Raw genomic sequence first — 14,962 nt, forward strand, 5'->3', positions numbered from 1 at the left:
GTATGAAAAACATTATAAAAATCAAAATTCTTTGTGTTTCATGCATAAATATATCTAAAAAGTCCAGTTCGTGCTCGCATCGCAAAAGACACAGTCGAAAATTTCTTACGGTCGCGACGACAGAAACAAAGACAATACAGTGCAGTGAACAATAGAGTGTACGAAATGGGCAAATACGATTTAACAAAGCCTGAAACTTGGCCTACAAGACCGAATTCAATTTGTATAGATTTTAAGCGTTGCAAAGCTAGACCTGCAGCAACCGAAATTGAAATCTTGCTTAAGGAACGAATGCATCTAAACGTTAATGATGTAAGTGAGATTCAATTCAACAAGGCGTCGAACTGTGTGTACATTATGTTTAAACGTGAAAAAGATGCAATTGCATTTGCTTCGGTTAATAACGGGGTGCACAGTATTGATCATGACAATGTTAAATATAAAATCCCTGTGTACATGGTGGACAATGCCATAGAAGTACGCGTGCATGACCTTCCCCCGCAGACCAGCGAGGGGTATGTTCGGGAATGTATGTCGCAGTACGGTGAAGTTCTTTCCATCGAAAAGGAAGTATGGCGGAATTTTTTCCCGGGTATCCGGAATGGCGTGCGAGTGGTACGTATGCAACTACGTAAAGCAATTCCATCTTACATCATTTGTGGTCAAGACGGGATACATCCGTGTAAAACGTTGATTACGTATGAAAATCAATTGGTTACATGTCAGTTTTGTGAACAACCTGCACACTACGGCAAACCTTGCACTGAAACTGCGAAAACAAACAAAACAAACAAAAACAAGGACAACCAACCAACAACGGAGACTAGTGAATGCCGTGCTCCTGTTTCAAAAGCACCTTCACCATCTAACCAACTATCAACTGCAATCAATGTACAAAGCGCATCTACAGCAACTGCAAATGAACCCAAGACTGCGATCAACAATGAAAACAAGGAAACGGAAACCACTCACAATTCCAACGATGTAGCAATGGATGATATGAGCAACGGACAAAATGACCTCCAATCTTCGCTAGAAGGAAATGGAAGCTCCTCTCCCCCTAGAAGAAGGGTGACAACGAGATCCAACAATAAAAAAATTATATTGTGTAACAAAAACATGGGTAAATCGGCCACGTAAAGCTATACGCAAATTGGCCTGAATAAAAATTGTTATAAAAAAAAAAAAAAAATATCTAAAAGGACTACTTCAGAGAGGATGGTACACGGAAAACCCTCCAATCAAAAAATTACGATCTCGCAATCTTTGATTTTTGCAGTTGTTGTTTTAACTAATAATTAGTTGATTCAACCAATTTGCTATTTGATTTGCACATATTGAAGTTGTTGAAAAATATGTTGTTTTTAATGCTGTCTAATGTCAAAAACAGCACAAAGCAAAACAAAAATCGCAATGGAAAATCAACCATTACTTTAGTTGAAATTCAAACGCGTTTCTTAAACATTAAACATCGGTGTACTTTCAAAATTTACTTATAGCACTTAAACACTTATCAAATTAACAACACTCTTAAAAAATTTCGCAGATTTTGGTAATTTTTTACCGAATGTTCAACAGTTGAACGTTCGGTAATTGAATTGATTACCGATTGTTTGGTTATTGCTGAATTGTCAAACAACTACCGTAAACTGTAAACCAAATGGATCTTACGAATTTTTTGTGTTTGTTTACTTTTGGTTAAAATTTGAATGGATTTCGGATTTCATAAAACAACATACATTTTAAATTTACGATTAGGTTTTTCGGATTTGGATATTTTTCTTAGAAACGAGAGAAGAAAATTCGAACCAGTCGTGACTACGGTGCACTATATATCAACGAATAAATATAAAAAATATTTAGAAAAAATGTAACTTAATTTCCTGTTTGGCCGGAATTATGAGCGCCTTTCGGAGCAATTACTCTCGAATGCAAGTGGACATAGTGATGTGAAACTGTAGTTGACATGTTTTGAAAACTCGTACTTCATTCCATTCGACGAACCTTTCAAGATTTTTTTCGTTTGACAGTTAGTTATCAAGACAATCAGTATTTTTAGAACTTCGGTTATTTGAAGTTAATTTTACCGTATGAATGGTAGGGTTTTTACCGTACTCGGCAACTTACTTACGGATTCAGATTTACCGTATGAGTTGTACACCCAAACCTCCATTTACGAACCTTATATATGTATGTATGTATGTATGCTTCCACACTCACTCATTTGCGTATATGTATATATATTTATACATATAAATGATCGCTTTTACTTCACCAATATTTATATGTATTAAGAAATACAAATTTTTGCACACATGCGTACGTATATTAATACATATATACATATATAAGTTACGTAAATGGAGGTTTGGGTGTACATCGATTTACAAAATTCTGTAATGAAAACTTGTGTAAAACAGATCGTCCGGTAAAAAATTGCATAATTGTTGTAAAATGAAATTCATGTACCGAAATATCGGTTATTTCTATTGATTATCGAAAGTTATCGTCAAAAAAATTACCGAGCAACGGAATTAAATCTTAGTGTGCACATATTTAAATTTAGGTTTAAAATAAAATTATTTTAGAAATATTCAAAGAAACGCTTTTTGTCAATTTGCTCAATTTAGATTTCTTTTTTGAGTGTATAATTTTAAAGAGTGCCAAATCGATTTTCTACAACTTCTTCTTCAAAATTACCTCTGTACAATAAGCAGTTTCCAAGCTACAATGCTTAGACAAAAATTCGCGCTATTAAACAATAATCAGAATTTTTATAAATTCAAAACAAAATATTTCGAGAAAGACTACATCTAGGAGGAAGTAAAATACATTGGATCGAGCAAGGTATAACAATTTAAAGTACCGATGAACCAAATTTGGCGATTTTTAACTTCCTACAAGCATAAGCGAAGTGTTTCCCACGTTTTTTTATTGTAACAATACGATTATTTATTGATTTTGTTTAAATAATAAAAATATATATATTTCCTTCGATTTTTCTTATGTTGGTGATGAATCTAACATGTTATAATAAATCAAAAATTCAAACAGCAATCGAACGTCAAGTGATTTCAGTTTTAATTTGTTCTAAAACACAGTGGCCCTTATTACGGGTATCACTACAAGGTGAAAACCAAGTGAAGTGATTTTTATCTTATTATCGGTATCATTCACGGTGAAAACCAAGTGAAGTGAATGTAGGTCTTTATCACGAAAGCCGCTTCAGAGAAAAAAGTAATTACATAGAGCTTGTTTTTATTACGATTATCAAATCACCAAAACTTTGTTGGAAAAATTTTTTTTCACTATAGTAATTACTTCACTGAGCGTGATACCGGTAATAGGTAAAATCAAGTGAAGTGGTATGTGAGTGAAATGAAAGTGGAAGCGGAAGTGAGAACGGTAATAAGGGCCAGTACTTGTATTTGAGCTTTATGAACACAAAATAGCCAACAAATTTGGAATTCAGTTCTTTTAGGACTTATCAAGAGTTAATCGTTCTTTATTCAGTGCTATTATAGATCTACCATATAACAGTTCGGTTGAAAAGTTCGTATCGTTTAATAGAACCACACATTGTTTTGCCAAAATTCGTTTTTATTATTCAACATAATTGCCATCAGAGGCGATACAGCGATTATAGCGATCTTCCAACTTTTCGATACCATTTTTGTAGTACGATTTGTCCTTTGCCTCAAAATAGGCCTCAGTTTCAACGATTACCTCTTCATTGCTTCTAAATTTTTTACCAGCGAGCATTCTCTTGAGGTCTGAGAACAGGAAAAAGTCACTGGGGGCCAAATCTGGAGAATACGGTGGATGAGGGAGCAATTCGAAGCCCAATTCGTTAAATTTCAGCATGGCTTTCAATCATCAATTTGTTGTTGTTTTTGATCGATTGTGAGCTCACGCGGCACCCATTTTGCACAAAGCTTTCTCATATCCAAATATTCGTGAATAATATGTCCAACAAGTTCCTTTGATATCTTTCATCGGTAACAGCCTCTTTTGGACGTCCACTGCGTTCATCGTCTTCGGTGCTCATATGACCAGTACGAAATTTTGCAAACCACTTACGAATTGTTGCTTCGCCCGGTGCAGAGTTTGAATAACACTCATCTAGCCATTTGTTGGTATCGGCGGCACTTTTTTTCATCAAAAAGTAGTGTCTCATCAACACACGAAATTTCTTTTTTTCCATTTTTTTTCACAATAACAAAAGTAGCTTCACTCAAAATGCAATATCTCACAAACTAATAATCAGACAGCTGTCAAATTTATACACGTATCTTTTGAAGGTTGTTACTAACTGAAAATGGTATGGATTTAATTCTAGCGGCGCCCTATCATAGAAACGATACAAACTTTTCAGCCGATCTGTTAAAACTTCTAGCTGCTGCATTTGCTTTTACTACCAAAAAAGTGACGTTGAATTGCGATACGAAAAATTGGGCTTCACATATTGGAAATTTTACAACCGAGATTTTCGTTGACCGTTTTGCTGTTTTTATTCGCAGTCAGCAAGTGATAAGCTACTCCCAAGCTTCATTTTTTCGTTCATTGCGCATTTTCACTCACTCGGCCATCAATCACGAAGTGCAAGTACGGGTGATCTACTTCAGTTCCGCACAGTTAAGCTCAGAAATATCAATGGGTAACATTTCAATTTAGCAAAAAAGTTTAGGGAACATTTTTATTTTCGTATAAATTTGTATAATTTTGATTGTTAGCAAAACGCATCACCGTCTTGAAACCATTCAGAAAAACAGCGAAACGTGACAGTCTTAATAAAATTACTTGAAAATATACTCTATGCTTTGTTCAGGCTGAATGCTAGATAGCGTCTCACCACATACTGCGTCGAGATCGTTCAATTTTTTCCAGTTTCTTCATAAGTAGCTAAAATAAAGAAAAAACAATTATCAAACATTATGGTGCGTTACATGTAAAACAAACCTGATTGTCAAGGTCGATTTGGCGCTGTTTTTTCTTCCTATTGACAGCAGCACTCGTAATTCGAGAGTTGTTGGTGACTGGCTAATAAGCAAAACAAAATTTCATATGTAAAACAAGTTGAAAATTCAACATTCCATATTCGGATACAAAATATAACTAGGAATCATGTTCGTTTTTTTTGTGGTTCGTTATGTTTCCTTGCCAAATGTACGTTAGAGTAATATTCATACAAATATCTTACCGAACTGATTGCCATATCATTATTCTTCGGCGAGATCTTCAACGTGGGCTTGGTGGTCATAATTTTCTGTAGCAATAATTGATTGTGACGTTCTATTTCACGCACACGTTCGCGTGAAAACGACATGTTCTGAGTACCTTTCGGTTTTCCAAGAACTACTTTTCTAGATGTTGGCAGAGATATATCACTCATACTATTTTTAATAATATCCATATGAAACAGATGATCACTGTCATCGAAATCCTCCGGTTCCGAGCTTAATAAATCCACTTGGAACCCGCCACTGCTTTCCCGAATTCCTCGTGAAGATGATGACGAACCGGATATTGAACTCAGATTGTCTTCATCCCTCGTGGTTGGCTTTCTAGGTCGGAACGAGTTGAAGTCCGTTTTATCCCAACTATGACTACTACCAGAATAAGAGCTAGAATCCGGAATCAACAAATTGGTCACCGAATCACACTGATCAAGACTTTCCTTATCTAAACTCATCATTCACCTGTAGAGAGGAATCATTTGAAAAATTTTCCTCCGATTAAGAGACTAGTTACGACTTACCTTGACCCCAAAATGCAAACAACCGGTGATATGCTTCTATGATCTCGATAATAGACAACTTTTCTCTTCCCTCCGACGTCCTTGCATGACACGGTAAGTTTTGGTGCAAAATGAATGCCGGTTGCTATGAATTTTTGTTGTGGTCCTTTCCATGGTAACATGACGCGTAGGCTGTCGAACTCAATATGCAACAGTCGAAATGAACACTTGTGCTTGTGTGCACTAGCAAATGACACGTGGGGTGCCTCTGTTGGCGCCTTTCGTACAGGTTCTACGTTCGGTTGATCAGGTTAGATAGCGCAAAGCGGAACATTTGTCATGAAAGATGATTGTGTACTTCCTGTACTACCGCTTCCAGCAAAACTGTCCCACTCTCCGCGAACCTTCCGTGCAAGTGAGACAATATGGCATATCGCGGTAGTGATTGCTTTATTTGCTAACGGCAAGTAAGGGCTTTGAAGTAGTTCATATCCTATTCAAATGACATGCGATACACACAAACTGGTTAGCCTTTGGTAAATACTACTCGGCTATATACGTACTTTTATTTCGCTCTGTAGTATACAAAACGCAATCTTCTCCCATGGTCAGCTAAGGAAGCTGCTTATTGTGAGCAAAATGTATTAAACTCAGTGAGACACGCCGATTTTTTGATTAAGAAGTTCAAACGTTTTTTATCGACAATTCAAACGTTTTTTATCGACAACAATACCCGCTTGAATTAATTTTTTTTGCACACTATAATAGCTGAGTACCTTTTTCAATCACACGATTTTCTTATAATAAGTTTAAAGTTTACCTTAAGTCGCGTGATTGAATGCGACCATCTGCTTTGAACAAAATAAATTCAAAAAATTAATTGACAGTGAATAATTCTCGCTAGAACGCTGGATTTTCGGAGGTTACTTATCGCATTTTAAATTAGATGATATGAATGGTAAAAATTACTGGATAGAAACACATGGATGAGAAAAATATGGGTGGGAAAAACGTAAACACCTGACATTTTGCAACGTTAATGATGAGTTTGTTTTTTGACATATTGTAACAATCCTCTACAGAACTAACTACGCCATATAATTTGAAATTATCTGCATTAATCAATTTGCAATCATTTCCCAATCGCATGAGACATCGTTAAAAAATAATGTGAAAAGCAATGGTCCATAATTACTGCTTGGTGGAACATCTGATTTGTTCGTAAATTCTGATGATCCCTTCCAGTCAGATACGAGATAGCTGTTTAGAAAATCCGAGACACCTATTTGAGTTTTTGCCTACATGTTAGCAATACCCTTAGACGTGCATGTAAACAGATTTGTTTTAGTCAGTCTTCCTTGTATAAACCCATGCCAATCAAATCAAACGTAGTTCCTTGCTTGATCTAATATGACACCACTTACAATAATCTCACAAAGTTTTGCAGAAGTAGAGTGTGAATCACATAATCTATAATTATTATATTTATCGCCATCCTTCAACATGCGAAACAAGCGATCGAATAAAAATTGTTCTCAAGAGTCCTGTCAATGAAACAATACATCAGTAAGAGCATTTTATCTTTTTGGCATGCACGTGAGCCCATCTCAGAGGTACTGTGCTTAGTGTCGAAAACGTTTCGCACAAAATCCTACATAAAAGAAGATGCTATAGAAATGCAAACGAATGGCCATATATTTAGTTATTTATTAGGTGTATATTCCTGTAAATTGTTCATCTCATATAGAAAGGATATGCAAGACTTTTATACCTTTTTTGTGGCATATACCCTTTGACTCATTTCATCAAAATGAAAAACTATCTGTAAGGATGTGTGTAAAACAGACGGGTGGGTAATGCCAGAGACATAACTTGATGACGTGAATACGAATGAAATTGATATACTTCTCCATACATCGGTAATGTTTTCTTTATGATAATTCTATATCTATTTATTAGAAAAAGGTAAACAAACATAACAGAAATACATTTATGTCGAATCTTACCAAATATTTGTAATAATTACATTTTTCATGACACTGCAAGTAAAATTATGGCGACGATCGATTTATAGCATATAATTTATCTCCAGTGGACGTTCCTCTACCCCAGAAATAAATAATTGTAAAAAAGTAAAAAAAAACAATATTTTCAGTTAATAACGCAAAATATTCGTATTTTTGTATTCTCTGAGGTACCTTATTGGAAGTGTCAAAACATGTTGTTGGAAAATTGTTGTATCTGAAACATATAGCAATGCATAAGTCATAAATTAAAAACAGAATATAATAAAACAAAATTTCTTAAAATCTGCTCGGTTTTGGCTGTTTGAATTTGGAAACCAAACTTTTACTATTCGTATTGTCTATGGGAACTACCATGTATCTAAGTATTAAAGAGTTTTTAAAGAACTAAAAGGTGATTTTTTTGAGGTTAGGATTTTCATGCATTAGTATTTGCTCAGATTTTTTGAGGTTATGATTTTCATGCATTATTATTTGCTCAGTATGCTCTGACATTTCATCATGAATAGACTTACTAACGAGCAACGCTTGCAAATCAGTGAATGGGCCCTAGAAAAGTTGGCAGAAAATCCGCTTTTTTATCGACAAATTTTGTTCAGCGATGAGGCTCATTTCTGGTTGAATGGCTACGTAAATAAGCAAAATTGCCGCATTTGGAGTGAAGAGCAACCAGAAGCCGTTCAAGAACTGCCCATGCATCCCGAAAAATGCACTGTTTGGTGTGGTTTGTACGCTGGTGGAATCATTGGACCGTATTTTTTCAAAGATGCTGTTGGACGCAACGTTACAGTGAATGGCGATCGCTATCGTTCGATGCTAACAAACTTTTTGTTGCCAAAAATGGAAGAACTGAACTTGGTTGACATGTGGTTTCAACAAGATGGCGCTACATGCCACACAGCTCGCGATTCTATGGCCATTTTGAGGGAAAACTTCGGAGAACAATTCATCTCAAGAAATGGACCGGTAAGTTGGCCACCAAGATCATGCGATTTGACGCCTTTAGACTATTTTTTGTGGGGCTACGTCAAGTCTAAAGCCTACAGAAATAAGCCAGTAACTATTCCAGCTTTGGAAGACAACATTTCCGAAGAAATTCGGGCTATTCCGGCCGAAATGCTCGAAAAAGTTGCCCAAAATTGGACTTTCCGAATGGACCACCTAAGACGCAGCCGCGGTCAACATTTAAATGAAATTATCTTCAAAAAGTAAATGTCATGTACCAATCTAACGTTTAAAATAAAGAACCGATGAGATTTTGCAAATTTTATGCGTTTTATTGTTTAAAAAAGTTCTCAAGCTCTTAAAAAATCACCCTGTACATAGATACCTATACATCTATCAGCACAAATGCACAACATGCACAAATATTTCTTCCTCATATTAGTCGATTAAAAATACTTCATGGTTTATACCTACTTAAAGTTGGTGTCTGTTCTACAAGCGATCATATAGTGTCGTAAGTCCACAGCACTCAATCACTAAAAATATTCGGTTTTGTATGACACGCTTTGTGTGATGATTCGTTTAATTCATTTTTGGAACTTTGCTCTGTCAACTTATTTTCGCACTGAATTTCATCTAAATGCTCGTTCATAGCAAACATTTCAGAAAGCTTTAACTTTGTGCTATGAGTTAGGATGATATGGAGAAAAAATAATTGTGCCACTTTGAATACAATAAGAGATATCCATGATTTAATTCTACCCATTATTGTACAGAGTAGAAGATTAAATTTTCAAGATATGGATATGTTTTTCTCGGAGAAAAGGCAATGTAAGCCTTTTTCTAAAGTTTTTTCGCCAACAGCGACCAAGACGACTATGAAAGGGGTATTCTGATGCAATCCTTGCAATTTTAACAAGTTTCAGAACAAAGCTAACAATCCGAAACATGTGAAGGATTTGAAATTTACCCGGCGAATAACTTTGTTTCGAATGCATATTTTAGGTGGTCTGTCGAACAATTTGACCATGGCAACACGTATCCGATAAGAACACGTATCAACCGTGTGACGTGATCAAGCTCACATAACTTCATGCAAAACAAATTGTATTGATTTTTTGTATAGTGTTAATATGGCAGATAAAGTATTGATCCAGTAGGGAACTAATTGTGCGAAGAAACACGCATTATTTAGTCTGAATGGATCCGACCATGGTTACTTGTAATATATTTTGTAATCTTTGGTCCAGATGTGGGGCTTGCTTGTTTAATGTGCTTGCGTTTCCACCTAAAGGTGACATAGACTGGAGTTATTTAAATGCAAAGAACATTTATCTTCATATATTCACGCAAGGGACACATTAATCAAAAACTAAAATTAATAGACACTCGTGTTTATCAAGGGATAGACACATTTCATTGTATCGCATTTCAAAACGGATTTCAATATAGTTTTACATTTCACTAAACCATTACTTATTCTAAATTATCATCTAAATAATTAGAAAATGAAAAAAACACCTTCTGATAGCCTGCTATCTGAAACTTGACGAATTTCGTTAATTGGTCGGTTCGAGTGCCATTCTTTCTGTTAATATCGTATTGTTAACCAAGTTATATCTGGATCTTCTCCCATCCCTCGTGTTCCCTCCAGTGATACTCGTGGAGATGCAGTGGCACCCGCGATTTCTAGAAACTACGAGCATAGTTCTAACATTTTTTCCCTTTCGCAGTCGAACAGCCTTTGGTCGCGCCCGGCGTCGTTATCGACCATTTACTAAAATAGTTTTGAGTAAGTGGATGTGCGCAGTGACAATTCTTAGCTTCTCCCAAGTAGGCACGTAGCCAGACGGCCTTAACTGATTTTTTTGTGTACTACTCACATATTTTTTACACCTATTATAAACTTCTATTTTAAAAAACAAGATTTTCGTTCCTTTAAAAGCTAAATTTTGGTTGATAAAATTGCAAAGAAAAGTTTTATAAAAAGTTTTATAAATATTGGGAGGCTAATGCTCTTTCAGATTACACCATGAAATAAAAGTTTCGTGATGATCGAAACTCCACTGTCGATAAAGCCTGCAGCGGAAAACACTACGATACCGTTACATTGAACTGTGTCAGAACTACATAACATGGTGCTGGGTGATCGAAAAGTGAAAAGGCGTGACCTAATAGATGCCACAAGGATTCGTACTGGGCGCACATACAATAGTTTGGGCAAGATTCTGCAGAATAGAAATCCTACTGCTGGGTGCCACACATGCTTAAAGACTTGAAACAAACGCAAGCGCACTCCGGAAGCATGTTTGACTATGCTGAAGCAGATATGGTAGGACTTTTGGTATCGATTAGTTACTGTTCATGAAGCCTAGATCCATTATTATATGTCAAAGAACAAAATGATTATGTGAAAATGAACTCAAGTCGGCACGAGTACTCTAAAGCGGTCTAGGGAGGCTCAATGGGTCGGAATGGTCATGACATCGATTTTCTGGGACATCCATTGCATACTTTTGGTGGACTACTTCGAAAAAGGAAAAAAAAACACCTACAGCAGACATTAGCCTATATTATTGGAGCAAGCATGCCTGATTCGCTGTGGAATGGCCTCACATGAAGCGAAAAAATAGTTTTTTCGGGACAATGCGACAATACACCAGAGCATCGCAATCATGGCTAAAATCAACGATTTGGGATTCCAGTCCGTCTCATTCGTCCGATTTTGCTATTATCTTTTCCTAGACATTAAGCCATATCTGAGAAATCGATGAGAGTTTCGTTTTGAATTCTTCAACTGCTATTGCCTGAAACCGAGAATGCTCATGTACTAATATCACCTACACATTGGAGTAGTTTGAAGGCACATCAAGAAGATTTGTTCTGCTTTTCAAGAATTTAGAGTGATGAAAGCTGATGATTTCAAAATAATCACTAATAATTTTAGATCCAGAATTCGGAAATTGAAATCAATGAAATCTTTCATTGGATTTCATTTTATCATTTGTGAAAATCGGCCTGGTCATCTCTGGGGAATCTATGTTTTTTTTTATTCAAGAATATAATGTTTAAGGCGCACTGCTTAAGCTCTAAGATGCCAAGGGCTTTTACTAATTTTAATTTACGACTAACTTAAAACTAGGGTTGTATCATTGAGTAATGTCATATTTGGGTCGCAATGGTTGACTTTGGCAGATCCAGCCTTCAGCTGGTGATCGGCAGTGGCCGGTGAATTGAATATTTCATGAGAGTCTTCCATATGGCGTTGGTGAATGTTCATGTTGGCCGCATTCTTCGGTCCGTGTGGGTCCGCGGGAAACACCCCCAGGTTACGAATACCCGGCGGGTGGCCCGCATGCTGTTCGTAAGTTTCCGTGGGCGATGATGGTGTTGTTGCAGAAGAAAATGAGAGAAAAAAAAAATAGCGAAGTAAATATTGCGGAAAACGGAGTAAAAAGGGGATATGGGAATGAATTGACTAAAACGACAGAGATCTAATTAGTTGACATCGAGATGGTGAAGAGACGGGGAGGGGGGAAGCGAAAAGGTTAGTGACAGCACAAAGATCTTGTTAGTTCCGATGAAGATGGTGGACAGATGAGGAATCGGGATAATCGGCGGAAGTTAGTGTCGAACCTGCAGGTGAAGATTATTCTTAGCCACAGTTGAAGCAACGTCGATAAATAGGAGGAACTTTCTAAGCCAGATGTAACAGATTACACTTGTATATTAATGTGTTTGAGAAACTCGTATATCAGAAGCATATATGAGCTATCCCGACTCGACAACACATCCCGAACCGGAACTTCAGGCGGTCTACCTCGGGCCCTGAGGGATTCCAGTAGCTTCGACCTGGCGTCGCGATAGGGAATCTATGTTTGTCTTGTTTTGAAGTTCACTTCCGGAACCGATATACGGTAAAACCAAAAAGAGTTATGGGCCAAGATGAGAAAATTTTCAACACGCATCTCTCCGAATTTCGCGATCTTGCAATACAGAATCTCGATGAAATTAGTTATTGCGTTATATGACCTTACATTTGAATTTGAATTCGTGAAAATCGGCTTTGCAATATCTGAAAAATCGGTGCGAGTTTTACTGGATAGTTTTCGAGAGTGTGAGGAACAAATTCACACTCTTGAAATTGATGGTTTTAACACTCTGTTATTCCAGAACAGAAATATGAATCTGGACAAAATTTAAGAGCTATCCATGGAACTATATTATATGAAAAAGATAAAAATCACTCTCTTCCTTTTTAACACTTGGAGTTTTTTGCTTTAATCCCTCGTAGTCCCATCCAAAATATGAGACTATTTACATAAATTATGAATTATTTGCTATGCGAGTTCGGAAATTATTTTTAATTGATATGTACTTTAGAATCTGTGTCCCGGGTTGGCGGTTCAGTGCATAGGACGCTGGTCTTACAAGCCAGTTGTCGTATGTTTGAGCCCCGACCTGGAAGGATTCTTAGTGTCAATAGGATCCATAGTACTAGCCATGCAATGATTCTGTACACTAAGAATCGGCTGCGAAGTCTGTTGAAACAGAAAGGCCAAATTCCACAAAAGGAATGTAATGCCAAGACTTTGCTTTGACTTTAGAATCTGCGCTCTCGCTTCCTCTGAAATTGGATTCTTAAGCTGTTTTTAGATTTCAGAGCCCCTCGCGAAACGAAATCCCGGGTACGAGCCTTCTCCCAAGCATCATTTTCTACTGGACATTTTTACTCATTCGGTCAATCTCTAAGTGCAACTGTGGGTTCAGCTCAGCTTAGGAGTATAGTAATGAAAGGCTTTATTCGATGAATCAAATAAAAATGTCGAAAATTAAAATGATAAGCGAGTGTGAGCAGTACAGATTTCAATAATCCAATTGTTACCAACATCCGGTTACGCAAGTGCCAAAAAAATAGTACTAACAAAAATTTCTCAGAATTATGCATATACTCTTTGACCATTGCACCCACTCTTCTATCATCGTACAAGAGGAAGCGTCAAGGACACACCTATGTATTGAATGCTATTAAACTATCAACTATCCCTCATTCAATCAAAATGTATCTAAATAATGTTTGATCCTTGATACCGCTTACTTCAATCACTCTAATATACAATGGTATTCAGATATTTTTTGTTCCAGAAGAAATTTATTTAAAGCGCATTGGTAGTTATTCTTTCCTAGAATTTCATAAACGTAAACATTGTAAACGAAACATCATAGCAATTGTGAAAAACTTGTTCATATATCTGCGTGCAAGCACAAACACATCGACGAAATTTGCAAAGCTACCAATTTGAGCAAATTACCGATCGACCGTCTCGTGCCTACCTGGCCAATAAATATCAACAGATGTAAAACGATTGTGTTGCGTCTGGCGCGGGGGGCCTTGTCGATACCGGCCATACAACCGTGGTATGTATTATAATGTGGAAAGGAATGGAATGGGTTGTAGTGTCTTCGAAAATCAAAAACGCAGTCCTCGTCTCAGTCTGTCGTGAACTCGTGCCGCGCGTGTTTGTAACCGCACCGTCTTCTTTTGTTGTGCCTATGCAGTGTTTGTTGTATGTTTTGCCATAGTGAATTTCACTATTTTACAGCATTTGTTTTGGATGACCTGAACAACTGGCGGTGTGTAAAACGATCATTACTGCTGACTTGCTGAGTGGTGCGTTACTTCAAACCAACCCGGTCAACCCATTGCAGTTGTTTCGATGTCGTCGCAGCATCTGCGAGCGTTTTGTTTTGTGTAATACTTCTCAGGTTCAGAAAAGTTTGTGGTGCTGAACATCGAACAGTGCCGCCGATTTGCGTGGTTTGTGTGTGGACCGCAATGGCACTAATTATTACCAATTAGTTGAAGTGAATGTGTTATACAATGTGGAAAATGCCCTTGTGGTTAAGGTTACCGGAATCTATCAGAGTTTATCGATACAATACATCACATCACAGAAAAGTCGTGCAATAGATGCGTTAATATTAGGAACATTACGATTAAGAATCTATATAAGGAAACATATTCGCATCAGCTCCTGAATTCATTGCATTGTTAAATGCTCTCAAATAAAATGAGATGTTCTATCTCCGATTTATTTAGTGTACGATGGTTCACTAAATCAATTTCCTTTAATTATTTAAATTTATACACGTAACAAAACATAACTAGGCTAATCTGCCTAGCAAAAGTAAGGTGATTGTACCAGTTACTATCTCATTGGTCGAGGCACCGAGACAAAAGGATTACATGTCATCA

General features: G+C 36.8%; 2 protein-coding genes across 3 annotated transcripts in view; one reads left to right on the forward strand and one right to left on the reverse strand.

The window, feature by feature from the left end:
* Positions 1-3,357: 3,357 nt before the first annotated feature.
* On the reverse strand, positions 3,358-7,088 carry LOC131425384 (cilia- and flagella-associated protein 97-like). The gene is made up of 4 exons (XM_058587227.1): positions 5,759-7,088; positions 5,201-5,699; positions 4,960-5,040; positions 3,358-4,902 (listed from the first exon to the last, which is right to left on the reverse strand). Exons 2-4 carry the CDS (start codon positions 5,693-5,695, stop codon positions 4,849-4,851), a joined length of 630 nt encoding a protein of 209 aa, XP_058443210.1. The 5' UTR covers positions 5,696-5,699; positions 5,759-7,088; the 3' UTR covers positions 3,358-4,848.
* A 7,108-nt stretch (positions 7,089-14,196) lies between these two features.
* Positions 14,197-14,962, forward strand: part of LOC131425382 (NADP-dependent malic enzyme) — a 45,973-nt gene continuing 45,207 nt past the window's right edge. Inside the window, exon 1 of one of the 2 annotated variants that reach the window (XM_058587224.1) lies at positions 14,197-14,273. The gene's annotated coding sequence lies outside the window, so the exon portion shown is untranslated. Of the gene's footprint in view, positions 14,341-14,962 lie in introns of both variants that reach the window. The other variant, XM_058587223.1, reaches the window with a different exon arrangement.

This window comes from Malaya genurostris, chromosome 1 (genome assembly GCF_030247185.1).
Source record: "Malaya genurostris strain Urasoe2022 chromosome 1, Malgen_1.1, whole genome shotgun sequence".
Lineage (NCBI taxonomy): Eukaryota > Metazoa > Arthropoda > Insecta > Diptera > Culicidae > Malaya > Malaya genurostris.

Excerpts from the sequence above, each read along its gene's own strand:
- LOC131425384 (XM_058587227.1), bottom strand. The coding sequence starts at position 5,695 with ATGATGAGTTTAGATAAGGAAAGTCTTGATCAGTGTGATTCGGTGACC. Across the intron at positions 5,041-5,200 it reads ATGATATGGCAATCAGTTCG|CCAGTCACCAACAACTCTCG; the intron begins GTAAGATATTTG and ends TTTGCTTATTAG. Across the intron at positions 4,903-4,959 it reads AAATCGACCTTGACAATCAG|CTACTTATGAAGAAACTGGA; the intron begins GTTTGTTTTACA and ends TCTTTATTTTAG.